The sequence below is a fragment of the Mesoplodon mirus genome (assembly GCF_964341445.2).
Source record: "Mesoplodon mirus genome assembly, chromosome: X".
NCBI lineage: Eukaryota > Metazoa > Chordata > Mammalia > Artiodactyla > Ziphiidae > Mesoplodon > Mesoplodon mirus.
In genome coordinates, this window is record NC_138981.1 from 1522870 (window position 1) to 1541198 (window position 18329).

At 55.1% G+C, this 18329-nt stretch overlaps 2 protein-coding genes across 5 annotated transcripts in view; both read right to left on the minus strand.

The window, feature by feature from the left end:
* Positions 1–10000, minus strand: part of DHRSX (dehydrogenase/reductase X-linked) — a 192566-nt gene extending 182566 nt beyond the window's left edge. For all 4 annotated transcript variants that reach the window (XR_014292433.1, XR_014292434.1, XM_082609410.1 and 1 more), the window contains exon 1: positions 9885–10000. Coding sequence is in view for 2 of the 4 variants with exons in the window: in XM_082609410.1 (XP_082465536.1) it covers positions 9885–9993 (109 nt within the window). In the remaining 2 variants the exon portion in view is untranslated. The remainder of the gene's footprint in view (positions 1–9884) is intronic.
* ZBED1 (zinc finger BED-type containing 1) lies at positions 385–10011 on the minus strand. The gene is made up of 2 exons (XM_082609405.1): positions 9885–10011; positions 385–2532 (listed from the first exon to the last, which is right to left on the minus strand). Exon 2 carries the CDS (start codon positions 2491–2493, stop codon positions 400–402), a length of 2094 nt encoding a protein of 697 aa, XP_082465531.1. The 5' UTR covers positions 2494–2532; positions 9885–10011; the 3' UTR covers positions 385–399.
* Positions 10012–18329: the final 8318 nt, after the last annotated feature.

Here is an 18329-nt window from a genome sequence, read left to right on the forward strand (position 1 = left end):
ACGCATGTTGCGGGTACGGAATTATCTAGGAGGCAAAACATCCCTGCCGGCCGTGCTTCTGTCGCGGAGCTTAGCACTTGCAAGCCTATCGGCGGACATCTAGAGCTTTTATAAGTCATTTCTTTCCCTTGCGTTGGGACGCAAGGGGCCCCTCCAGAGAAAACGCTCGTTTTCACCAGCTTTGGGCCACCCAAAGCCCCCCTACCTGTCCTTTGGGGCAACCAAAGCCCATCTCTCTCCTTTGGGCCACCCAAAGCCCCACCCAAGGTCCATCTCTCTCTTTTGCGCATTTCCTCTGTCCCGGGCAGCGCGCCCACCGGCGGGGTCAGTACTGACAGCCAAGCATCCGACGAGAGGCGCCCACGCTGGGTCCCCTCCCCCCCTCCCCCCCGCCCCCCGCTACACGAAGCCGCCGTCCCTGAGGCCGAAGTAGCCGGCGTGGCCGGCGTCGCCCAGAGGGAACGCCTGCTCGTGGTCCAGGCCCCACTCGCCCTCGTCCTCGTCCTCCAGCTCGGCCTCGGCGCCGCGCGCATTCTCGTACAGGAAGATCTGCTCGTGCACGTGCGCGGGGGCCAGGCGGTTGCGCTTGGCGCTGACGACGTTGGCCGAGGAGCCGAAGAGGCGCTCGGGGCAGACGCGCGTGGCCGCCACGGACCAGTACTTCTGCAGCACCCTGGGCAGCAGCGGGAAGAGCGCCAGGCGGTCGGACCACCACCTGAGGGGGTCCTCGCTGAGCCCCAGCACCTTCTGCGACTTGAAGTTGCTGAGCTCCTCCACCACCTGCGCGCGCCAGCCGTCCTGGTCCTCCACGCCCGCCGCGGGGCAGAAGATCTCGGCCAGCATGTCGTTGATGACGCTGGCGGGCGGCGGCGTGGCCGAGGGCGCCGGCTTCTTCACGGGGGGCTCCTCGGGCGGGGCGTACAGCTGGTCGCCGGGGGCGCGGTAGGCGCCGTCCTTGGCCTTGTCCAGGAGCCCCTTGGCCTCCTCCACCACCCTGTTCTCCACTTGCTGCCTCTCGAAGGTGGACAGGAAAGGCAGCCTCTTGTAGCGCGGGTCCAGGAAGGTGGCCACGTTGAGGAACATGTCGATCTCGGGCGTCTCCTGGTAGGTCTTGGCGAGCTCCTTGGCGATCACCTCCTTGGCCATGCTGATCTCCTTGGAGTCGGTCTCCTTGCTGTTGAGCGTGCTGTTGAGCAGCATGTGCAGCAGAGGCTTCACCATGCTGATGGTGGGGTACTTGGATACGGACAGCATGTCGGCCACCTGCTTGAAAGGCTGCAGCAGGTCCACCAGGCCCTCGATGGTGGCCCACTCGGCGGCCTCCAGCAGCAGGTGGTGGTTATTGCTGTCCTCCAGGAGGACCCCGGCGATGGCGAACTGCTGCTCCTTGAGGCGCTGCAGCATGGCCAGCGTGCTGCCCCACCAGGACACGCGGTTGCTGACCAGCATGCAGTGGGCGGCGTTCTGCTGCTTCTGCTTCTCGTACAGCATGTACATGGCCACGGTGGACTGCTGGAAGTACTCCACCAGCCTGCGGCAGCGGCCGAGCAGCGCGCCCAGCTTGGGCAGCCGGAAGGCCTGCTGGATGCCCGCGTCGAACGTGTGGCCCAGGCAGGGCATCTGCACCGCGATGTCCAGCAGCGAGCAGGCCTTGGCGATGTCCTTGCCACGGTCCGTGGTGGCGCTGAAGACCTTGGAGCTGACGCCCCACTCGATGAAGGCTTCGTACAGGACGCGCGTGATGGTCTCGGCCGCGTTGTCCTCCGGCACCTCGAAGGTCTTGAGGCAGCGGGAGCCCAGGAAGAGGCCGTGGGGGGCGGCGCGGCCCAGGAAGTGCGCGGCCAGCGTCACGTAGGTCCGGTTCTGGCTCTCGCTGCGCCACAGGTCGGTGGAGACGCCGCACCACGCGGCCTCCGCCAGCTCCTTGAGCACCACGTCGCGCACGGCGCCGTAGCGCTCGGGGATGGCCTTGCCGCAGAAGAACTTGCGGCTGGGCAGCTCGTAGCGCGGCTCGGCCGTCTTCAGCAGCACCTTGAACGTGGGCTCGTCCACGATGGACGCGGGGTAGAGCCCCTCGCAGATGAGGCCCATGACGGCGGCCGTCAGCTCCTGCTGCCTGCGGCCATCGTGGCCGTGCGCCGCCGCCGCCGCCGCCTTGGCGGCCGGCGGCTCCGGCGCGCTCTGCTGCGCGGCCTCGGGCTTGAGCTTGGAGAAGGCGCTGGCGAAGGCCTCGCGCATCTGCTCGGTGTTGCTCTTGACAAACTCACAGAACTCATCGGGGTGGTTCTTCTCCAGGTGGTAGGACAGGTTGGAGGTGTTGCCCGAATAGGCGATCTGCGCCATGCAGATGCGGCAGTAAATCTTCTTCCACTGCAGGATGCAGCCCTCGGCGTTCGTGTCGAAGCCGAAGTAGCGCCACACTTTGCTCTTGGCGCGCGGGTGCGCCACCAGCTTGAGGTCGGTCTGCGCGCCCTCCAGGCTCTTGCCCTCCATGGCGCCACCCGGGCCGGGCCTCCGCTCATTCGGGACGACCTGCCGAGAAGCAGCGAGACAAACACAGCGTGAGAAGAGACCCGGCTCCGGCCGGCGGGGACCGGGGCTGCTCCGGAACCAAGGGCGCACGCAGAGGGACCCCGGGGGCCGCCGCTCCGGCTCGTGGCTTTGGCAAAGCAGAGGGGCCAGTCTGACAAGCCAGCAACTCTTCCATCCAGGTGCGTCCGAAGACACGCGTTTTTTATTGTTAGTTTGGGGATCGTCTTTGGGCTGCTGATGACAGCTCTTTCCTCACCTGAGCTGCTTTACTCTGTCCTGTTCTAGGAAATCCAGAAGCCCCGATGCCAAGCAGGGGGGCTCGTTCTCCAGATGGAGGCCACATTCCCAAGCGCCCCACCAGCCCAAGATGACCCCCACCCCAGCCGAAAACCTGGTCAGCAAGCACGCGTGCCACACGCCACCATCAGATGTGGCTCCGATCAGAAGACAAAAACAGAGGGTCTCAAGTGGATATTAAGTTGGCAGAGTGGCATTAAATACGAGCTTTTTCTAATTTTATGTTTTGAAATGATGTCTTTTTGACCACAATGAGATATCACCTCACCCCCCGGCGGAATGGGTTTCATCAAAAAGAACACAAATAACACATGCTGGTGAGGGTGTGGAGAAAAGGGAACCCTCCTACACCGTTGGTGGGGATGTAAACTGATGCAGCCACTGTGGAGAACAGGATGGAGGTTCCTTAAAAAACTAAAAATAGAGATGCCGTATGATTCAGCAATCCCACTCCTAGATATTTATCCGAAAGAAACAAAAACACTCATTAGAAAAAAGATCCATGCACCCCCATGTTCACAGCACCATGATTCACAACAGCCAAGACACGGAAGCAACCTAAACGTCCACTGTCCATGGACAGAGGAATGGATAAAGAAGATGTGGTACATATATACAATGGAATATGACTCAGCCATAAAAAAGGAACGAAATTGCACAATTTGAAGCAACATGGATAGGCTCGGAGATTATTATGTTTAGTGAAATAAGTCAGACAGAGAAAGACAAATACTGTATGGTATCAGTTATATGTGGAATCCAAAAAAATTTTTTTTTCTTTAAACTAGTGAATATAACAGAAAAGAAGCAAACTCACAGATATACAGAACAAATTACTGGTTACCAGTGGGGAGAAGGAAGGGAGAGGGGCAATATAGGGGAAGGCGGTTGAGAAGAACGAACTATAATCCTCAGTATAAAATAAATAAGATACAAGAATATATAGCCAATATTTTATCATGACTATAAATGGAGTATAACCTTTAAAAACTGTGAATCACTATGTTGTACACCTGAAACTTATATAATATTGTACATCAACTACATATCAATTAAAGTTTAAAATATTACTTTCTGAACTGCACACGCTCTAGTTGTTTGTTTTTTTTTTTAATCTATCTATCTATCTTGGCTGCGTCAGGTCTTAGTTGAGGCATGCGGGATCTAGTTCCCCGACCAGGGATCGAACCCAAGCCCCCTGCACTGGGAGCGCGGAGTCTAACCCACTGGACCATCAGGGACGTCCCTCTATTTTTCTCCTAGGTGCATCTGGGATCAGGAACCAGATTGGGGCAATACTGGACTTCTCAATCTCTGGAACTTCTCAAAATGCCCACCGTGGGCACTCACACCTGGGCACAGAGATACCTATGAGCTGTGGTGCAGCACTGCCCGGCTATCAGTGGGGAAGTCGACCTTAGGTCCAGATCCCCGGGTTCCCACTGTTGGTGGTGCCCACACATTCGGCTTCCCGGAGCTGCCAATCAGAGCCAGGACACCCAAAAGGGCAGCTGAGTTTTCTTAAAAGCTGGCTGTTACTCACAGACATAGAAAACAAACTAGTGGTCACCAAAGTGGAAAGGTGCGGAGGGATAAATTAGGAGTTTGGGATGAACAGATACACACTACTATATATAAAACAGATAAGCAACAAGGACCTACCATATAGCACAGGGAACTACATTCAGTATCTTGTAATGACCTATAATGGAAAAGAATCTGAATATATATGTATAACTGAATCACTGTACTGTACACCTGAAGCTAACATAAACAAATATACATACATATATATGCCTAGATACAGAGAGAAAAAGATATGCTTTAAGAGCATGAATGTTAGTTTTATTACTTATTTGATTTCCTCAAATCATGTCCATGGAACAGACTTCCCCCTGAAATGGGTTAAGTCTGCGAGCTTTCAACCCCCTGTACAGCACTCAGGGGGTTAAATCACAAAGTGCACCAACCAGGTGTTTTCTGAATGTGGGGCGTATGTTCAAAGCCAAAACCCAGTAACAACGACAGTGGTTTGAATAGCAGCCCCCCTCCCCAAATTCATGTCCCCCCAAAACCTGAGAGTGGGAAACAGGGTCTTTGCACATGAGATGCAGTGAAGGGTCTGAGATGAGGTCCCCCTGGATGAGGGTGGCCCTATATCCAATGACATGGTCCTTACAAGACACAGGAGAGGAGAGACCCAGACACAGAGGAGAAGCCCCGGGAAGACAGAAGCAGAGACGGGAGGGACGCGGCCACAAGCCCAGGGATGCCCGGAGCCCCCAGAAGCTGGAAGGGGCGGGAAGGACCCTCCCCTGGAGCCTCTGGAGGGAGCGCGGCCCTGGGACACCTTGACCTCAGAACAGGACCTTATTTGGACAAAAGGTCTTTGCAGATGTGATGCAGTGAAGGGTCTGAGATGAGGTTCTCCTGGATGACAGCGACCCTACATCCAATGACCGGGCCCTTCTAAGACACAGAGGAGGAGAGACACAGACACAGAGGACAAGCCCCGTGAAGACAGAGGCAGAGACGGGAGGGAGGCGGCCACGAGCCCAGGGACGCCCGGAGCCCCCAGAAGCTGGAAGGGGCGGGAAGGACCCTCCCCTGGAGCCTCTGGAGGGAGCGCGGCCCTGGGACACCCTTGACTTTGGGTTTCTGGGCTCCAGAAAGAGACAGGATGAACTTCCATGATTTTAAGTACTTTGTTACAGCCGCCCCCAGACGCTCTGCTGATGAGAACAAAACTATAAAAGCTATGAGTGGTAACATCACCCCTGGTGCTGGGCGCCCTGCGGTCAAAAGGGCCCACCTGAGGCTTTCCGGGAGAGGTCACGCTTGGGGGGGGCTGGTTTGAGGGGCACGTCGTAGCCGGGGCTGGGGCAGCAGAGTCTCCAGGACAGGAGGAGGGGGTCCGACACAGCCAGGACTGTCACAAAGAGGAAACCCCCAAACCGCACATCCTACAGCCAAGCCAGGATGGGGCACCTGAGCGTGGGAAAGGTGGTCCCAAAAAGCGACGGGAACTGCACAGCGGGCACCACACCTGGGCTCTGGAATATGAGCTGCCACTTCCCGCACGGGCCACGCGATTCAGTTTTATCAGATCCGACTACACCTTGATGATGATGATGAATTATTGCTGTGATCTGGCTGAAGGAGTCCAGCGCCATCCTGGCGCAAACTTTTGCCCACAAAGCAGGAAGCATCCCTGACACGGTGACAACCTAAGGAGGCACCGCCCGTGGGGCCTCCCCCTGCAGCATCACTTCCTTCGGGCCAATGATGTCAGAACCTCCAAGGAGGTGACACACAGTAGGAGGGTTCTGAGCACATACGTTGAAGGCGGCTGCACAAAGCCACCCTCCACTGTCTGGAGGGAAAGGTCTACATCTCCCGTCAGTCAGGAATCAAGGTTTTGTCAAAGCAGCCTCTCCACAGCGTCCTTCTTACAGGGCGGCCTGAGCATCTCTGGGGGGGACCGTCGCCAAGACACTGCCAGGGATGTGGCGAGGTCCTGCCTTTTCTCACATCAGAGACACCAGCCAGATCTTCCCGATCGGCTTCACCAACACAAGGAACATGTCACAAGACACAGGATGAAGCCACCAAGTGGAGCACCAGCTGCATTCTGCCTAGTGGGTACTTCAGGAAACTGGCAAGAACCAAAAACAGGGCCACTCTCCCTGATTTCTGTTTGTTTGTGTTGGAGAACATAGTTATTCTTCACTGGGAAAAAATGTTACTGGGAATAACATGTAAGTGACTTGTTATGTTACTTGAAATATATGTTGTAAATTTCCATTTCAAATTTCTGTTCACATTTTTTTTTCATTTCAAATAAATTTAAATTTAATTAACATATAAGTGAACAGGATCCACATGGATAAGTAAAAGCCACATAAACAAAAGCTCTTGGGGACTTCCCTGGAGGTCCAGTGGTTAAGACTCCACGCTTCCAAGGCAGGGGGCATGGGTTTGATCCCTTGTCAGGAAATTAGGATCCCACATGCTGCGTGGGACAGCCGAAAAGTAAAAATTTAAAAATTTATTTTAAAAAAAGTTCTTTGGTGGGGGGAGTACTTTTTTTTTTTTTTTTAAGAGTAAAAAATGCCTAAGATCATGAAAACTGTGGCTTCACCTCCCTGGATCCACAACCCCCAACTGTTCATCTGTACACAACACCAACGAGAAATAACTTCCTCTTTATCGGTTTTTAAAAACCCTACAGTTTGAACACCAGGATCCACCCTAAAATAGCTTCATAAATGGGCCAGCTGACATCTTTTGGGGTGTCAGCCCATCAGTAGAAGTCCATTTCCAGACCTACCTCCTATTTCCAACAGAATTCTTAAGGGAAATAAATGTCTGTGTGGTATCAGAACTGCCCTGTAAAACGCATCTGGATGATTTTCTCTCCCTTTCAAAACTCACTGATGCATCAGAGACATTTAATTTGTAATAGACAATCGCCACAGAGAATCTGGAAATCAGAGTCTCTTACAGGAATTTTTAATTTGCTTACACACGTCTCTATCCAGGCACAACCTGCAACAATCATGAGTCTGTAATGATCTTGTTTACAGATGGCGCATTTTAAGGTTACATTCAGGAGTGGGTTACTTTTTCAGCATCTTCCTTCACCTTTTCATAGAATCCACGTGAACTCACACCACACGCCTGTCCCCCACCTGGTAAAATGTGCAGGACCACCCACAATTCCAAAGCAACAGTAATAACTGTGAGGCAGCTCCATGTTATCTGAGTCCCAATAAAAGTTATATTCCTGCATTAAATATGTGCAGTATGCACAAGCAACTCATCAAAACGCTGAGACGATCTATAGACAGATTCTCTAGATATTGAATATCTGACATGCAAATATTAGCAAACGATCGTAACCAAGGTAGTTTGAAATCTGATGCATGATCTGACCGCTCAGGGTGGGTTATCAAAGAACTTTCACAATAGCAAATGCACTTCAATAATCACCGCTGTGGTTTGTCGTTACCCGTTTAGAATATATAAATAAGAGAATATTTCCGTATCAACTATCTTATACTGTGCACATTTTTATTTATATAGACTATATAAATTATTTTTTTAAAAAAAGAAAACGTGATGTTTCAGAACAACAAACCCCAGCTACTCTCCATGTGGACTGGGCCTCTGGTTACTGTTTATTCAGCTCCATACCGGGGCAAAGTTCAATGTCTCCTCCCCCGCAAAGGTTAAGTCCAGTTAGGGGCAAATAAAAAATGGGTCCAAAAGCAGAGGAACAGTGCCACTTGGGACACCGGCCACCACCAGGCACAAGGGATGGATGTTCGTTCACTCCTCCGCCCAGACCTAAAATGATTTCTAACCCCGCAGACCACGTGGCTTGCACACAGCAAGCCCATCTTTCGATGAAACAACCCTCTGCAAAAGCCGGAATAAGGATGCCCTCGGCTGACACATGGCTTCATGGCTGGTTTGCCTTTCCACAACTTTTTTTTTTTTCCTCAATCAATCAACAGGTGGAAACCACAAGGCAAGCCCTCAGGTTGGATGCATCTCCAACACGTTTCCGAGGCACGCACTTTGGGGTGCTGCTGCGATAACAGCGACAAGTCTAAATTCCATCCTTAACTTGTCTTTTCTGCGAGCAGCTAAACAGGCTCCCAGGCGAGACAGCCAGACGCGTCTGGGAGCAAAACTACTCGGAGTGGAGCGCGGGGCAACTTGGGACAGCTTTCCATACCTCTTCGCTGTTTTCAAGCCAGTCCTGATCTCAAAGGTGACTATGCGGACCCCACCCCCGAGCCCCAGGTACTGGCTGGGGTCTTACCCTCTGTTCATTTCTGATCGCTCTCAATGTGTTTTTTTAATAAAAAAAAATACCGAAATCCAGCTTATCAGAAAACCAAATGCTCACCTCACATAAACCTGGAAGATGTATTTCCCTGGATGGAGGCCTGGGAGGGTGGAGCTCATATAAAAATATCTACTCCTGCTGGGGAGCTGCAGGTTTCCAAAGTGTGGCCCCGGCAGCGCCCCTGCCGTCGGGGAGTGGAGCGATTCTCAAGTATTTTCACAACCAAAGTCACATGTTCTTTGCCTTTTCTTCACCCCCGCGTCTCAGGGGTGTTGCCCAGACGCTGCTGGGGGTGCCAGGTCCATAGGGTGGAAACACGGGTGAACCTGAGACTCTATCTATCCCCTTAGGCCACACAGTAGAGAGACCGGGCACAAGGTGACACAGCACCACTCTTCCCACAGTATACTTTGTTTTAGAAAGGATTCATCTGTCACCTAAAAATACAATGTCATGTATGCTCGCGTAGCCTAGGGTGAGTGTGATCTCCTGCAAATTAGGGCAGACAGAGATTCCTACACGTTTCCCCGTTTTACGTCCTGGGCACGCCGCTGCGACCAGACACAGCCCCAGACGCACCGCCGCCCCCCCCCGCCCCCCGGAGGTCCCGAACGTGCGTGAAGAGCGCGAACGGGTCCCCGGAAAGTTTGGGACCGGAGACGCCGCGGAGGTCGCGGGGGCCAGAGGAACAAGGTGCCCCAGAACGGAAGCCCCTCCCTCCAGGACTCGCCGCGCCCCCGAGCGCGCCCGGCGTCCCCCACCCACCCCGGGGAGGCCCGTCCTACCTGACCCTGCGCGCGGCCGGGCTCTCGAGCGCCCCCTCCTTCGCCCCGGCCGCGGGGCTGCGGGGCGCGCGGGACCCCGGGGACCCCGGCCCGCAGTGCGCGCGGGGAGCGGACCCCCGGGCCGACCCCGGCCCGGGATGCGCGGAGCGGGGGAGGAGGCGCGTGGGGACGGCGCACCTCCCTCCCCCCGCGCGGCCGCCCGGCCCTGCTTCCGGGAGCGCCCGGCGCGGCGCGCCCTGACCGGCGGCCGGGGTCAAGGGCACGCGGGTCCCCGCCGCGCCCCTCCCCCGTTCCTCCCCCACCCCGGGGGTCCCGGCCGAGCGATGGGCGCGACCCCGGCCGGGCGCCGCCGCCGCCGCGAGCCCCCCGCCCGCCCCCGGCGCCGACGCCCCCGCCCCCCGCCGACCGCTGACCTGGCTCCGCGAAGCCCGGGAGGCGGCGGCGCAGCAGCTGCGCCAGGACCACCGCCGCGCCCACCGCGTACACCCGCAGGGCCGCCAGCGCCGCAGACAAAGGCGACATGGCTGCCCGGCCGCCGCTTCCGCGCCGCCCGCGGGACTCAGAGCCCCGCCGGACGGCGGAAACGCGCCCGCGCCGGCCCGCCCCCCGCGCCCACGCGCCCGCCCCGAACCCCGCCCGGACCCCGCCTGGACCCCAGGACGCTGCCTGACCCGGGGCGCCGGACCCCAGACCCCCGACCCCGGCCCGGAATAGGCACTCCCGCCCGCACCGCGAACCCCCTCCCGGCTGACGACCTCCGCCCGGACCCCGGGACTCTGCCTGACGCCGGGGCCCCAGACCCCAACCCGGACCAAGGACCCCAGGGACCCCCGCTCAGACCAAGGACCCCAGGGACCCCCCCGACCCCAGGGACCCCCGCCCGGACCAAGGATACCAGGGACCCCCCCGACCCCAGGGACCCCCGCCCGGACTAAGGATACCAGGGACCCCCGCCCAGGCCAAGGACCCCAGGGACCCCCGCCCAGACCAAGGATACCAGGGACCCCCGCCCAGACCAAGGAACCCAGGGACCACCCCCCGACCCCAGGGACCCCCGCCCGAACCAGCGGCCCCTCCCTGTCTGGGCACTGGGACCCCCCCTGACCCCGGACCCCTGCTCAGACCATGGACCCCACCCGGATCCCCAGGACCCCTGCCTGGCTGCAGGACCCCCACCCAGATGTGGACCCAACCGACCTTGGACTCCTGCCCGGAACCCCCAATCCGGCCCTCGGACCACAAGAGCCCCCCTGGACCTCAGACCCTCCATTGAGACCGTGGACTCCCTCTAGGCTATTGCCCACCTCCACAACAGAACACCAGGCCCCCCAGACAGGACCATGGACTCCCACGTGGATCCCTCCTGGAGCGTGGAACCCCCCGCTCAGACTTCCACCAGACCCCCACTAGAACCACAGACCCCGCCCAGATCACAGCTAGGACCCTCCCACCCCACACTTCCCCAACCCAGACCCCCAGTAAGACCCCACACAGACCCCTATCCAGAACCTTACAGAAACCCTAAACCTGGCAACCCCAGACCCTACGGGGGCCTTAATACCCACCAGAACCCTGGACCACATCCATATCCCCCCAGTTCAGACACCTACTGGACAGCACCCCTCATACACACACCAGCAGAGACCCCCTCCTCCCTGTCATCAGTGCCCGCCAACACCCAGGACCAAGGATCTCCACCCCAGCCCCACCAGGATTCCTGCCCCTGCTAGGACCCAGGATCCCACCACACTCCACAACCCTCTGGAACTGTGACCCCCGCACCTGGACTCTGGGTCTCCCCCCATCGCCATAGGAAGTGAACCCAGCTGGTCTGACTTGGGGGGTCACCCCCAACGTGCAGGCTGCCCCCCTCCACTCAGGCCACCTGGAGATGCTCAGCATACAGACCTCTTTGGTGCAATCCAAGGCTGGGTTAGGAGGGTCCTTCTGGTCTTTGTGACCCTCTGTCCTACAGATGAGAAAACCGAGGCCAGGAAGCCTTACCCAGGATCCCTGGCAAGACCATGGTATCAGCTGCCCCCCTTGGCCAGGTGCACCCTGGTGTGCCAGGCGTGCCCAGGTGTGCCCAGAAAAGAGCATCAGGGAAAGCCTCCATAGCTGCCACCCTCAAGGGTTTCCTGCAAGAGCCCCAGGTGTGGCCACAGTGATAGAATAAGAAGGACCTAGAAGCAGGTGGAACCCAGGGAACAGTGGGGGCGTGGACCTGTCCCTGGGTGTTTGTCCAAAAAGAAAGGCCCGCTGCCAGGCATGTTACCTGTGGAGGCATAGCGATGCCAGCTGACGCCTCCTGTCCTCTTGCCCAGTTTCCCCGAAGCGTCTGTGTTTTAACGTGGTTTCTGGAGCAGTGAATGCAGGGGCTGGGGTCGTCACCAGCTGCTTCCGGCCACGGCCCCCAATTCAGAGAGCCTGGAACGCATTAGAATGTTGATGCTGCAAATGCACTTGACTTTTATGGCACCTGTAATAAATCACCCCGCGTGTAGCAGCTCAAACAAACACCAACATAGGATCTCACTGCCCTGTAGGTGAGAAGTCTTGCCTGTGGGTCTCCTGCTCAAGGTCTGACAAGGTCAAAATCGAGATGTCTACCCACTGGGCTCCCAAGGGAGTGGATCTGGAAGAGCCTGTTTCCAAGCTCATTTGGGTTAACAGCAGAATCTAGTTCCTTGTGGTTCTAGGGCTGAAGTCCCCACCTCTACGCTGGTGGTCAGTGGTGGGGAGGGGAGGATCCTCTCTCTGGTCTGAGCAGGTGTCCCCTAGATCCCACCCTCAGCATCTGTTCACCTTCCCGTCTGTCACATCTCTCCCGCTCCAGCCAAAGTTCTCTGCTTTTGAGGGTTCATGGGATTAGAATGGAGCAGGGACCAGGTTAATCTGGGATCATCTCCCTATTTTAGGGTCCGTACCTTAATTACATTTGTAAGGTCCCTTGTGCCATATAAAGTTCCAGGGGATTCTGGCTTGGACACCTTTGGGAGATATCCTTGGTCTCCTCCACCATGCTTGACAGATTCCCGTCCCTTCAAGGATTTTAGGACTCCACCACTGAAGGTAGGTTCACCTGGACCAGAAGAGGCAGGGACAACTCCAGGTGAGGGGCAGGACATCCCCCCGGAAAAGAAGGTTAGGCAGAATGGGGCCCCCTAGTAGAGGACCAGGAAGCAGGGCGAGAGCAGCCATCTGGTTGACCCAGAGGCCAACATCTGCCATCAGGCACCCTTGGCACAGTTACAAGGTGCTCATAATCATCTTTGGAGTCTTTTTGAACTTCTCTTAAAATCGGGGACGGGGGGGAAGACTATAATAATAATAATGAATAAATATAAATAATGCATGCAGCATGGAAAATAAGTTTTCTACCAGAACTGTCTTAAAATATACACTTTAATATATCTTATGGAAGCCGCAAAGGTGACCATAGAATGGCCCCGAGGAAGCCAGATCCTGAAGCATCACATGGGGTGGTCAGTTCCTAGAGGCCCCTGGCCCTAGAGAAGGGGGCTTCAGTGATGCTGGCCACACACTAAACCACAGCAACGTGGGCCCTCAGAGAACTTTGTGTTGGTAAGGAGCCTCTTTGTGGTCAAAGGTCACCCTCCGTACGACAGCCCCTGATAATTCAGTGGCTCCCTCCCACCTGAGTCTCCTTGTAAGCAGGCAGCCCCCGTGGCAGCTCCTCTACCACACCAGGTACATGGGCCACACCGGCCACTTCTGTTTCATTCCTCTCCTATCCCTGGTGCTAACACTGTTATTGTGCAAATTGTATTCCCTGCAAATAACCAGTAACCGTGGACTCTGCCAGTTCAAACTGTGCTATAGTAATTCACTAGGATGCCTGGTCTTTTTTTTTTATTGATTGATTTGTTTGGTTGCGCCGGGTCTTAGTTGCAGCCGGCGGGCTCCTTAGTTGCAGCATGCAGGCTCCTTAGTTGTGGCATGCAAACTGTTAGTTGTGGCATGCCTGTGGGATGTCGTTCCCTGACCAGGGATCAGACCCGCGCCCCCTGCATTGGGAGCACAGGGTCTCAACCACTGCGCCACCAGGGAAGTCCCAGGAGCCTCATAGCTGGGAGAGAGGCTAGAACAGGTTCTCCTTCAGACCCCCCAGGAGGAACCAGCCCTGCCCACACCTTGATCTCAGACTTCTGGCCTCCAGAACTGTAAGAGGATACATTTCTGTTGTTTAAGCTCCCCAGTTTGGGGTACTTGGTTACGAAAGCCCTCGGAACCTAACATAGATGCTGAAGAAAAATATTTTCTCCTGAAAGGGACCCCCCAGCCACAGTTCTGAGCCCTCAAATCCTGACACTTGAGGGGATAGTCAGACCCCTCGAGCCCTGTGGTCACCCTAGTATGTCTTCAGACCTTCAGATTCTATAACCTAGACATGGATCCATCACAATCATCACGGAGCCCAAATCTCCTCCAGGCTCTGGGTGTCCAGCTTTCTTGGGGTATCAGGGAGGCCCGAGTTCAGTGCCCGGGAGCAGGTGGAGAAATAGGCAAGTGCCCTGAGCTCCTGGAAGGGGGGACGCCCCATGACTCTCTATCCAGCACGATAGGAAGCTGTGACACGCGCTTTGAACACTTGGTCGATGCAACCTTTACACATGAGACTGATTTCTTCCTACTTCACCTCCCTCCTGAACGATGGAGCAGGAGTTGAGGGGTTAGGGACTTCCCTGGCGGTCCAATGGTTAAGACTCCGCACTTCCACTGCAGGGGGCCCAAGTTGGATCCCTGGTCCTGGAACTAAGATCCTGCATGCCTCGCGGGGCAGCCTAAATAAATAAAAGAGTTGATGGGTTATTTAGCAATTGAACCATGGTGTGAGTGCCTGCATGTGCGTGCATGCTGCCCCGGGGGGTTGGGGGAATGGCCTCACACATGCTACCCTGCACTGCCCACATGAGACGGGCTGTCACGTACACTCACAGCCTGTGGAGGAGAACAGCCCACTGGGGCCGCACGGGGCTGCCCCTGAGGTCAGGGTGGACCCCAGAGGCAGGCTTTTTAGTCACAAGGGTCTGAGGGGACCCTAGGAGGGTGTGATGGGCTCGTGTGAATAATTCCTCGAGCAGATGGGAGCTCAGTTGACTACGGAGGGATGAACCCGCAGCGAGCGTGGCCCCCCTGCTGAGGAGGGGGCTGGGCTGGGGGAAATGAAAGGGAGATGCTGAGCGGACAGGCCAGTGTGCCATCAGGCCATTTGAGGGCCCCCTGGTTCCCCCCAGACACCAAGGAAGCACCTCACATTGGCCTTAATTTTCATCATTGCGGCGCAGTATGATTGGGAGGCTGGGATGCGGTGGTGTAAGGAGGAAGGTGGATCCCAGTGTTTTACTGAGTGTGCAGACCAGGCGCGACCCTACACAGATGGCGTGTACACAGGGCGGATCCATAGGGGTGTTTTTCCATGAGTCTGGGGAGACTCGTTTAACGGCTGCATCCTGGAGGTGTGCTCCAGACCTGCCAGAAATTACACACACACACACAAACACACACACACGTCAAAAAAATCCAAAACCTGGGCACTCACTTAAAAAGCAGACTCCCAGAAAACATTACATACCTCCTGAGTCAGAATCCACTGGAGAATTGTTAAAGAGAAAAAAGAGAAAGACCCGGAAGTGTGGAGAGAAAGCTGGTGTGGATGCCAAGGTGTGCCCTGTTTTGTTTTCACTGTGTGTGTGTGTGTGTGTGTGTGTGTGGCATGGGTGTTTATAGGTTTGCTTTTGCATCCTTATTATACATGGTGTGAGGGAATTCTCACTGTGATGGAATCAAGTGATTATAAAATCATTTAACCCATCCACAGATGGATGGAGAAACAGCCTGGGGTCCATGCACACCGTGGAATATGACTCAGCCATGAAAAGGAGTGAAGCTCTGACACAGGCTACCACGTGGATGGACCTTGAACACACGATGCTCAGTGAGAGAAGCCAGACCCAGAAGGACACACAGTGTGTGATTCCGTTGATAGCAAACGTCCAGAACAGGCCAAGTCCACAGAGACAGAAAGTGGATTCGTGGTTACCAGGGGCTGGAGAGTGACAGCTCATGGGGTTGGGGGGGGGTCTCCTTTTGGGGGGAAGAGAATATTCTGGAACCAGAGAGAGGTGATGGTTGCACACATGTCGCCATCTTGAAATCAAGGTTGGGCACAGGCTGCATTTTTATTCTGCATCGGCCCTGCCAGTTCTACGGCACAAAATGTTCAGCCCTCAGGGCCAGAATCATCCAGACACCGAGCGTGGACGTTTTGCAAGCAATTGGGGTTCTCATTATTTCTCTTCATAAGTCAAAACATAATAATAATAATGCCATAGATGAAAGAAATACACGTAAACTGTGAACGCTTTAAAGAAGGAAACTATCTCATCCGTTTTAGTAGCAAGAGGGGAAGCTCCAGGAGGTCTTCTCAGAGCAGTGTATGTCAACCCCAGGACTGAAACCGAGTGGGGCCCTCTGGGGCTCCGGGGCACAGAGGCCTTTCTTGTAGGCAAGACCCCAGCCTCCATGACTTTTCCTGAGTTCCCAAGGGCGGATGCGAACAGTTGCTAATCAAGCCCCTGCACACCGGAGACCCTGCACACACCCTAATCTTATCAGCAACCCCACCCTTGAACCATGGCTATAAACTCATCAAATCCTCCCAAATTGTGATACATAGTTTTTCGAGGGCAGGAGCCCACTGTGCCCCCCTCTGCCTGGCAAAGCAATAAACCTCTCCTTTTCTACTTCACCCCTCTGAGATGCAATTCGGCAACGGTGCAGAATAGAAGCTGAGCTTTCAGCATCAGCACCGATGGCCTTCGGGGATAAAGATCTCTTTGCTGCGGCGGTGCAGCCCCGTAAAAGGTCTAACAGCACCTGGTGTGGGGGGGGCGGGGAGCGGATGCTTATGGGGAGGCCCAGAAAGAGATCAGAGTCCTCTTTTTGTGTTTTTCCACAACCTCAAAGTTTCCAGTCCAGATAGAGAATATTCTTTAGGACCCAGGTGTGCAGGAAAGAATTAACTTTGCTCAAAGCCAGGTCTGGCCTTGTCTCCCGGACTCCTGGGAGGTCACCTCTGAGCCCTTGGCTATCCTGCCTGATAAGAGTATAGTTGCTTGCCTGGGGCCTGGGCCAGACGATAGTCTGTGCTCCAGAGTGATTTAGGGTGGATGCCTTGGGGCATGCAGTGTCAGCTCGACCTTGGAGGAGATGGAGACCAAAGTCAGTCCTCCAGGCAGTCCACCATGCTGGTTGGCCATAGCCGGAAATTAGCACACACCCTTGGTGGGAGGGGAGAGCCCTGCCATTACTCTGCTGGGACGGGCACCTGCAGGCTTACACCTGGTCTCTCCTAGACACTGCCCCACGCACCACTTCCCTCGGCCGATTTTATTCTGTGCCCTTTCCCTGTAATGAACCATAACAATGACATCAGCAGCCTGGCAGAGTTCTCTGGGTCCACGTGGTGAACTATGGACCCTGAGGGTGGTCTCGGGGGCCCACAAGTTACAATTGGCGCTGGAAGTGAGGGTGGTCTTGCGGATGTCACACCAGGGATATGCAATGATATTCCAAGGACCCAGGAAGTCCACCTTATGCTCTGTGAGTTGCCTTTGCACAGAATGGGAGGAGGGAAGAGAAAGGCTTGGGGGTGTTACCCCAAAACCTGGGCTCCCCTCTCCGTGGGTGTGGAACCAAAAGACACAGCCAAGCCAAAATCAGGAGAAGGAAGGATTTATTATTTGGGGCAAGTAGGGAGAACACAGGGGACCTTTCCCAAAGCAGTGTTTCCTGAACAGCAAAATTGGGGAAGCTTTAATCTCAGGGTACGTGCATATTCATGGGGGGGTGGAAACACTTGGGTGGTACATGCATATTCATGAAGGGGCTTGAGCAGAGGAGAATTCAACATTGCACTGGGGCCAAGGTCCACAGAGTCTAAACTTTAGTTGAGTTGAAGTCACAGGGTCAGAAAAGGTCAGTATCATCCTCCGCCTTTAGGTCCCAGTGGATCTGGTGGTTGAGGCTTCAGACTAATCTTCACCACTGAAACAGAACTGGGAGACTTTACCACTGGTTTGTTATCTTTGTATTGTTCCTTCTCTTGTCTGATAACAGTTTGCTCTTTGGTTCCCTTAAGATGATCAATTACCAAGACCTGTTCAAGGTCAAGCATGGCGGCCAGGCCTAGATCCCAAAAGGGTTTCAGCCAAAAATGGCTTCTTTTATGTCAAGAAAGCCATGCCTAGTTCTCTTTCTCGGGGACCTCCTACCTTATCTGTTTACAGGGGAGAGGGTCCCGGTGAAATATCCCTTTCCTCCTTCATGTTAGGAGAAGGCTGTGAGCTATCCAGGTGATCATAAATGTTCTCTTCCCAGCACTGAGTTTCCTGGCGTTTCCCACCTGGACGCTTTGTCCACCGACTTGGTGAGAAACGCCTTAGAAAACTCCTTAGAACACTTCAGAAAATGAACATGGTCGAGCTTTTTGTTTTTGTTTTTGGCCTTGTGTGGTCCTTCTTTCCGGAAGCAGCTGTGACGCCTATGGGGGTATTCACACAATCATGTGTGTCCCTGGGGAAACACAAGAGAGGGTGCCTTTGAAATCTGCTTCTAAATCTGCCATCCCATTTTATCTTCTGCTATTGTGACGAGCAGAACAAAGAAGGCAGGTGCAGCTGGGTGGCTAAGGGTGACGCCCGTGTGTGGATATTTCTCCAACTCGGGCATCCTTCTCTACCACCAAGCCCCATATAAGAATCCTTTCACTTCAAGGAAGCGTTCCAAAGACAGTGATGGGCTCCATGTTAGTTTCGTCCTCCCTGCCTTTTCCC

Excerpts from the sequence above, each read along its gene's own strand:
- ZBED1 (XM_082609405.1), bottom strand. The coding sequence starts at position 2,493 with ATGGAGGGCAAGAGCCTGGAGGGCGCGCAGACCGACCTCAAGCTGGTG.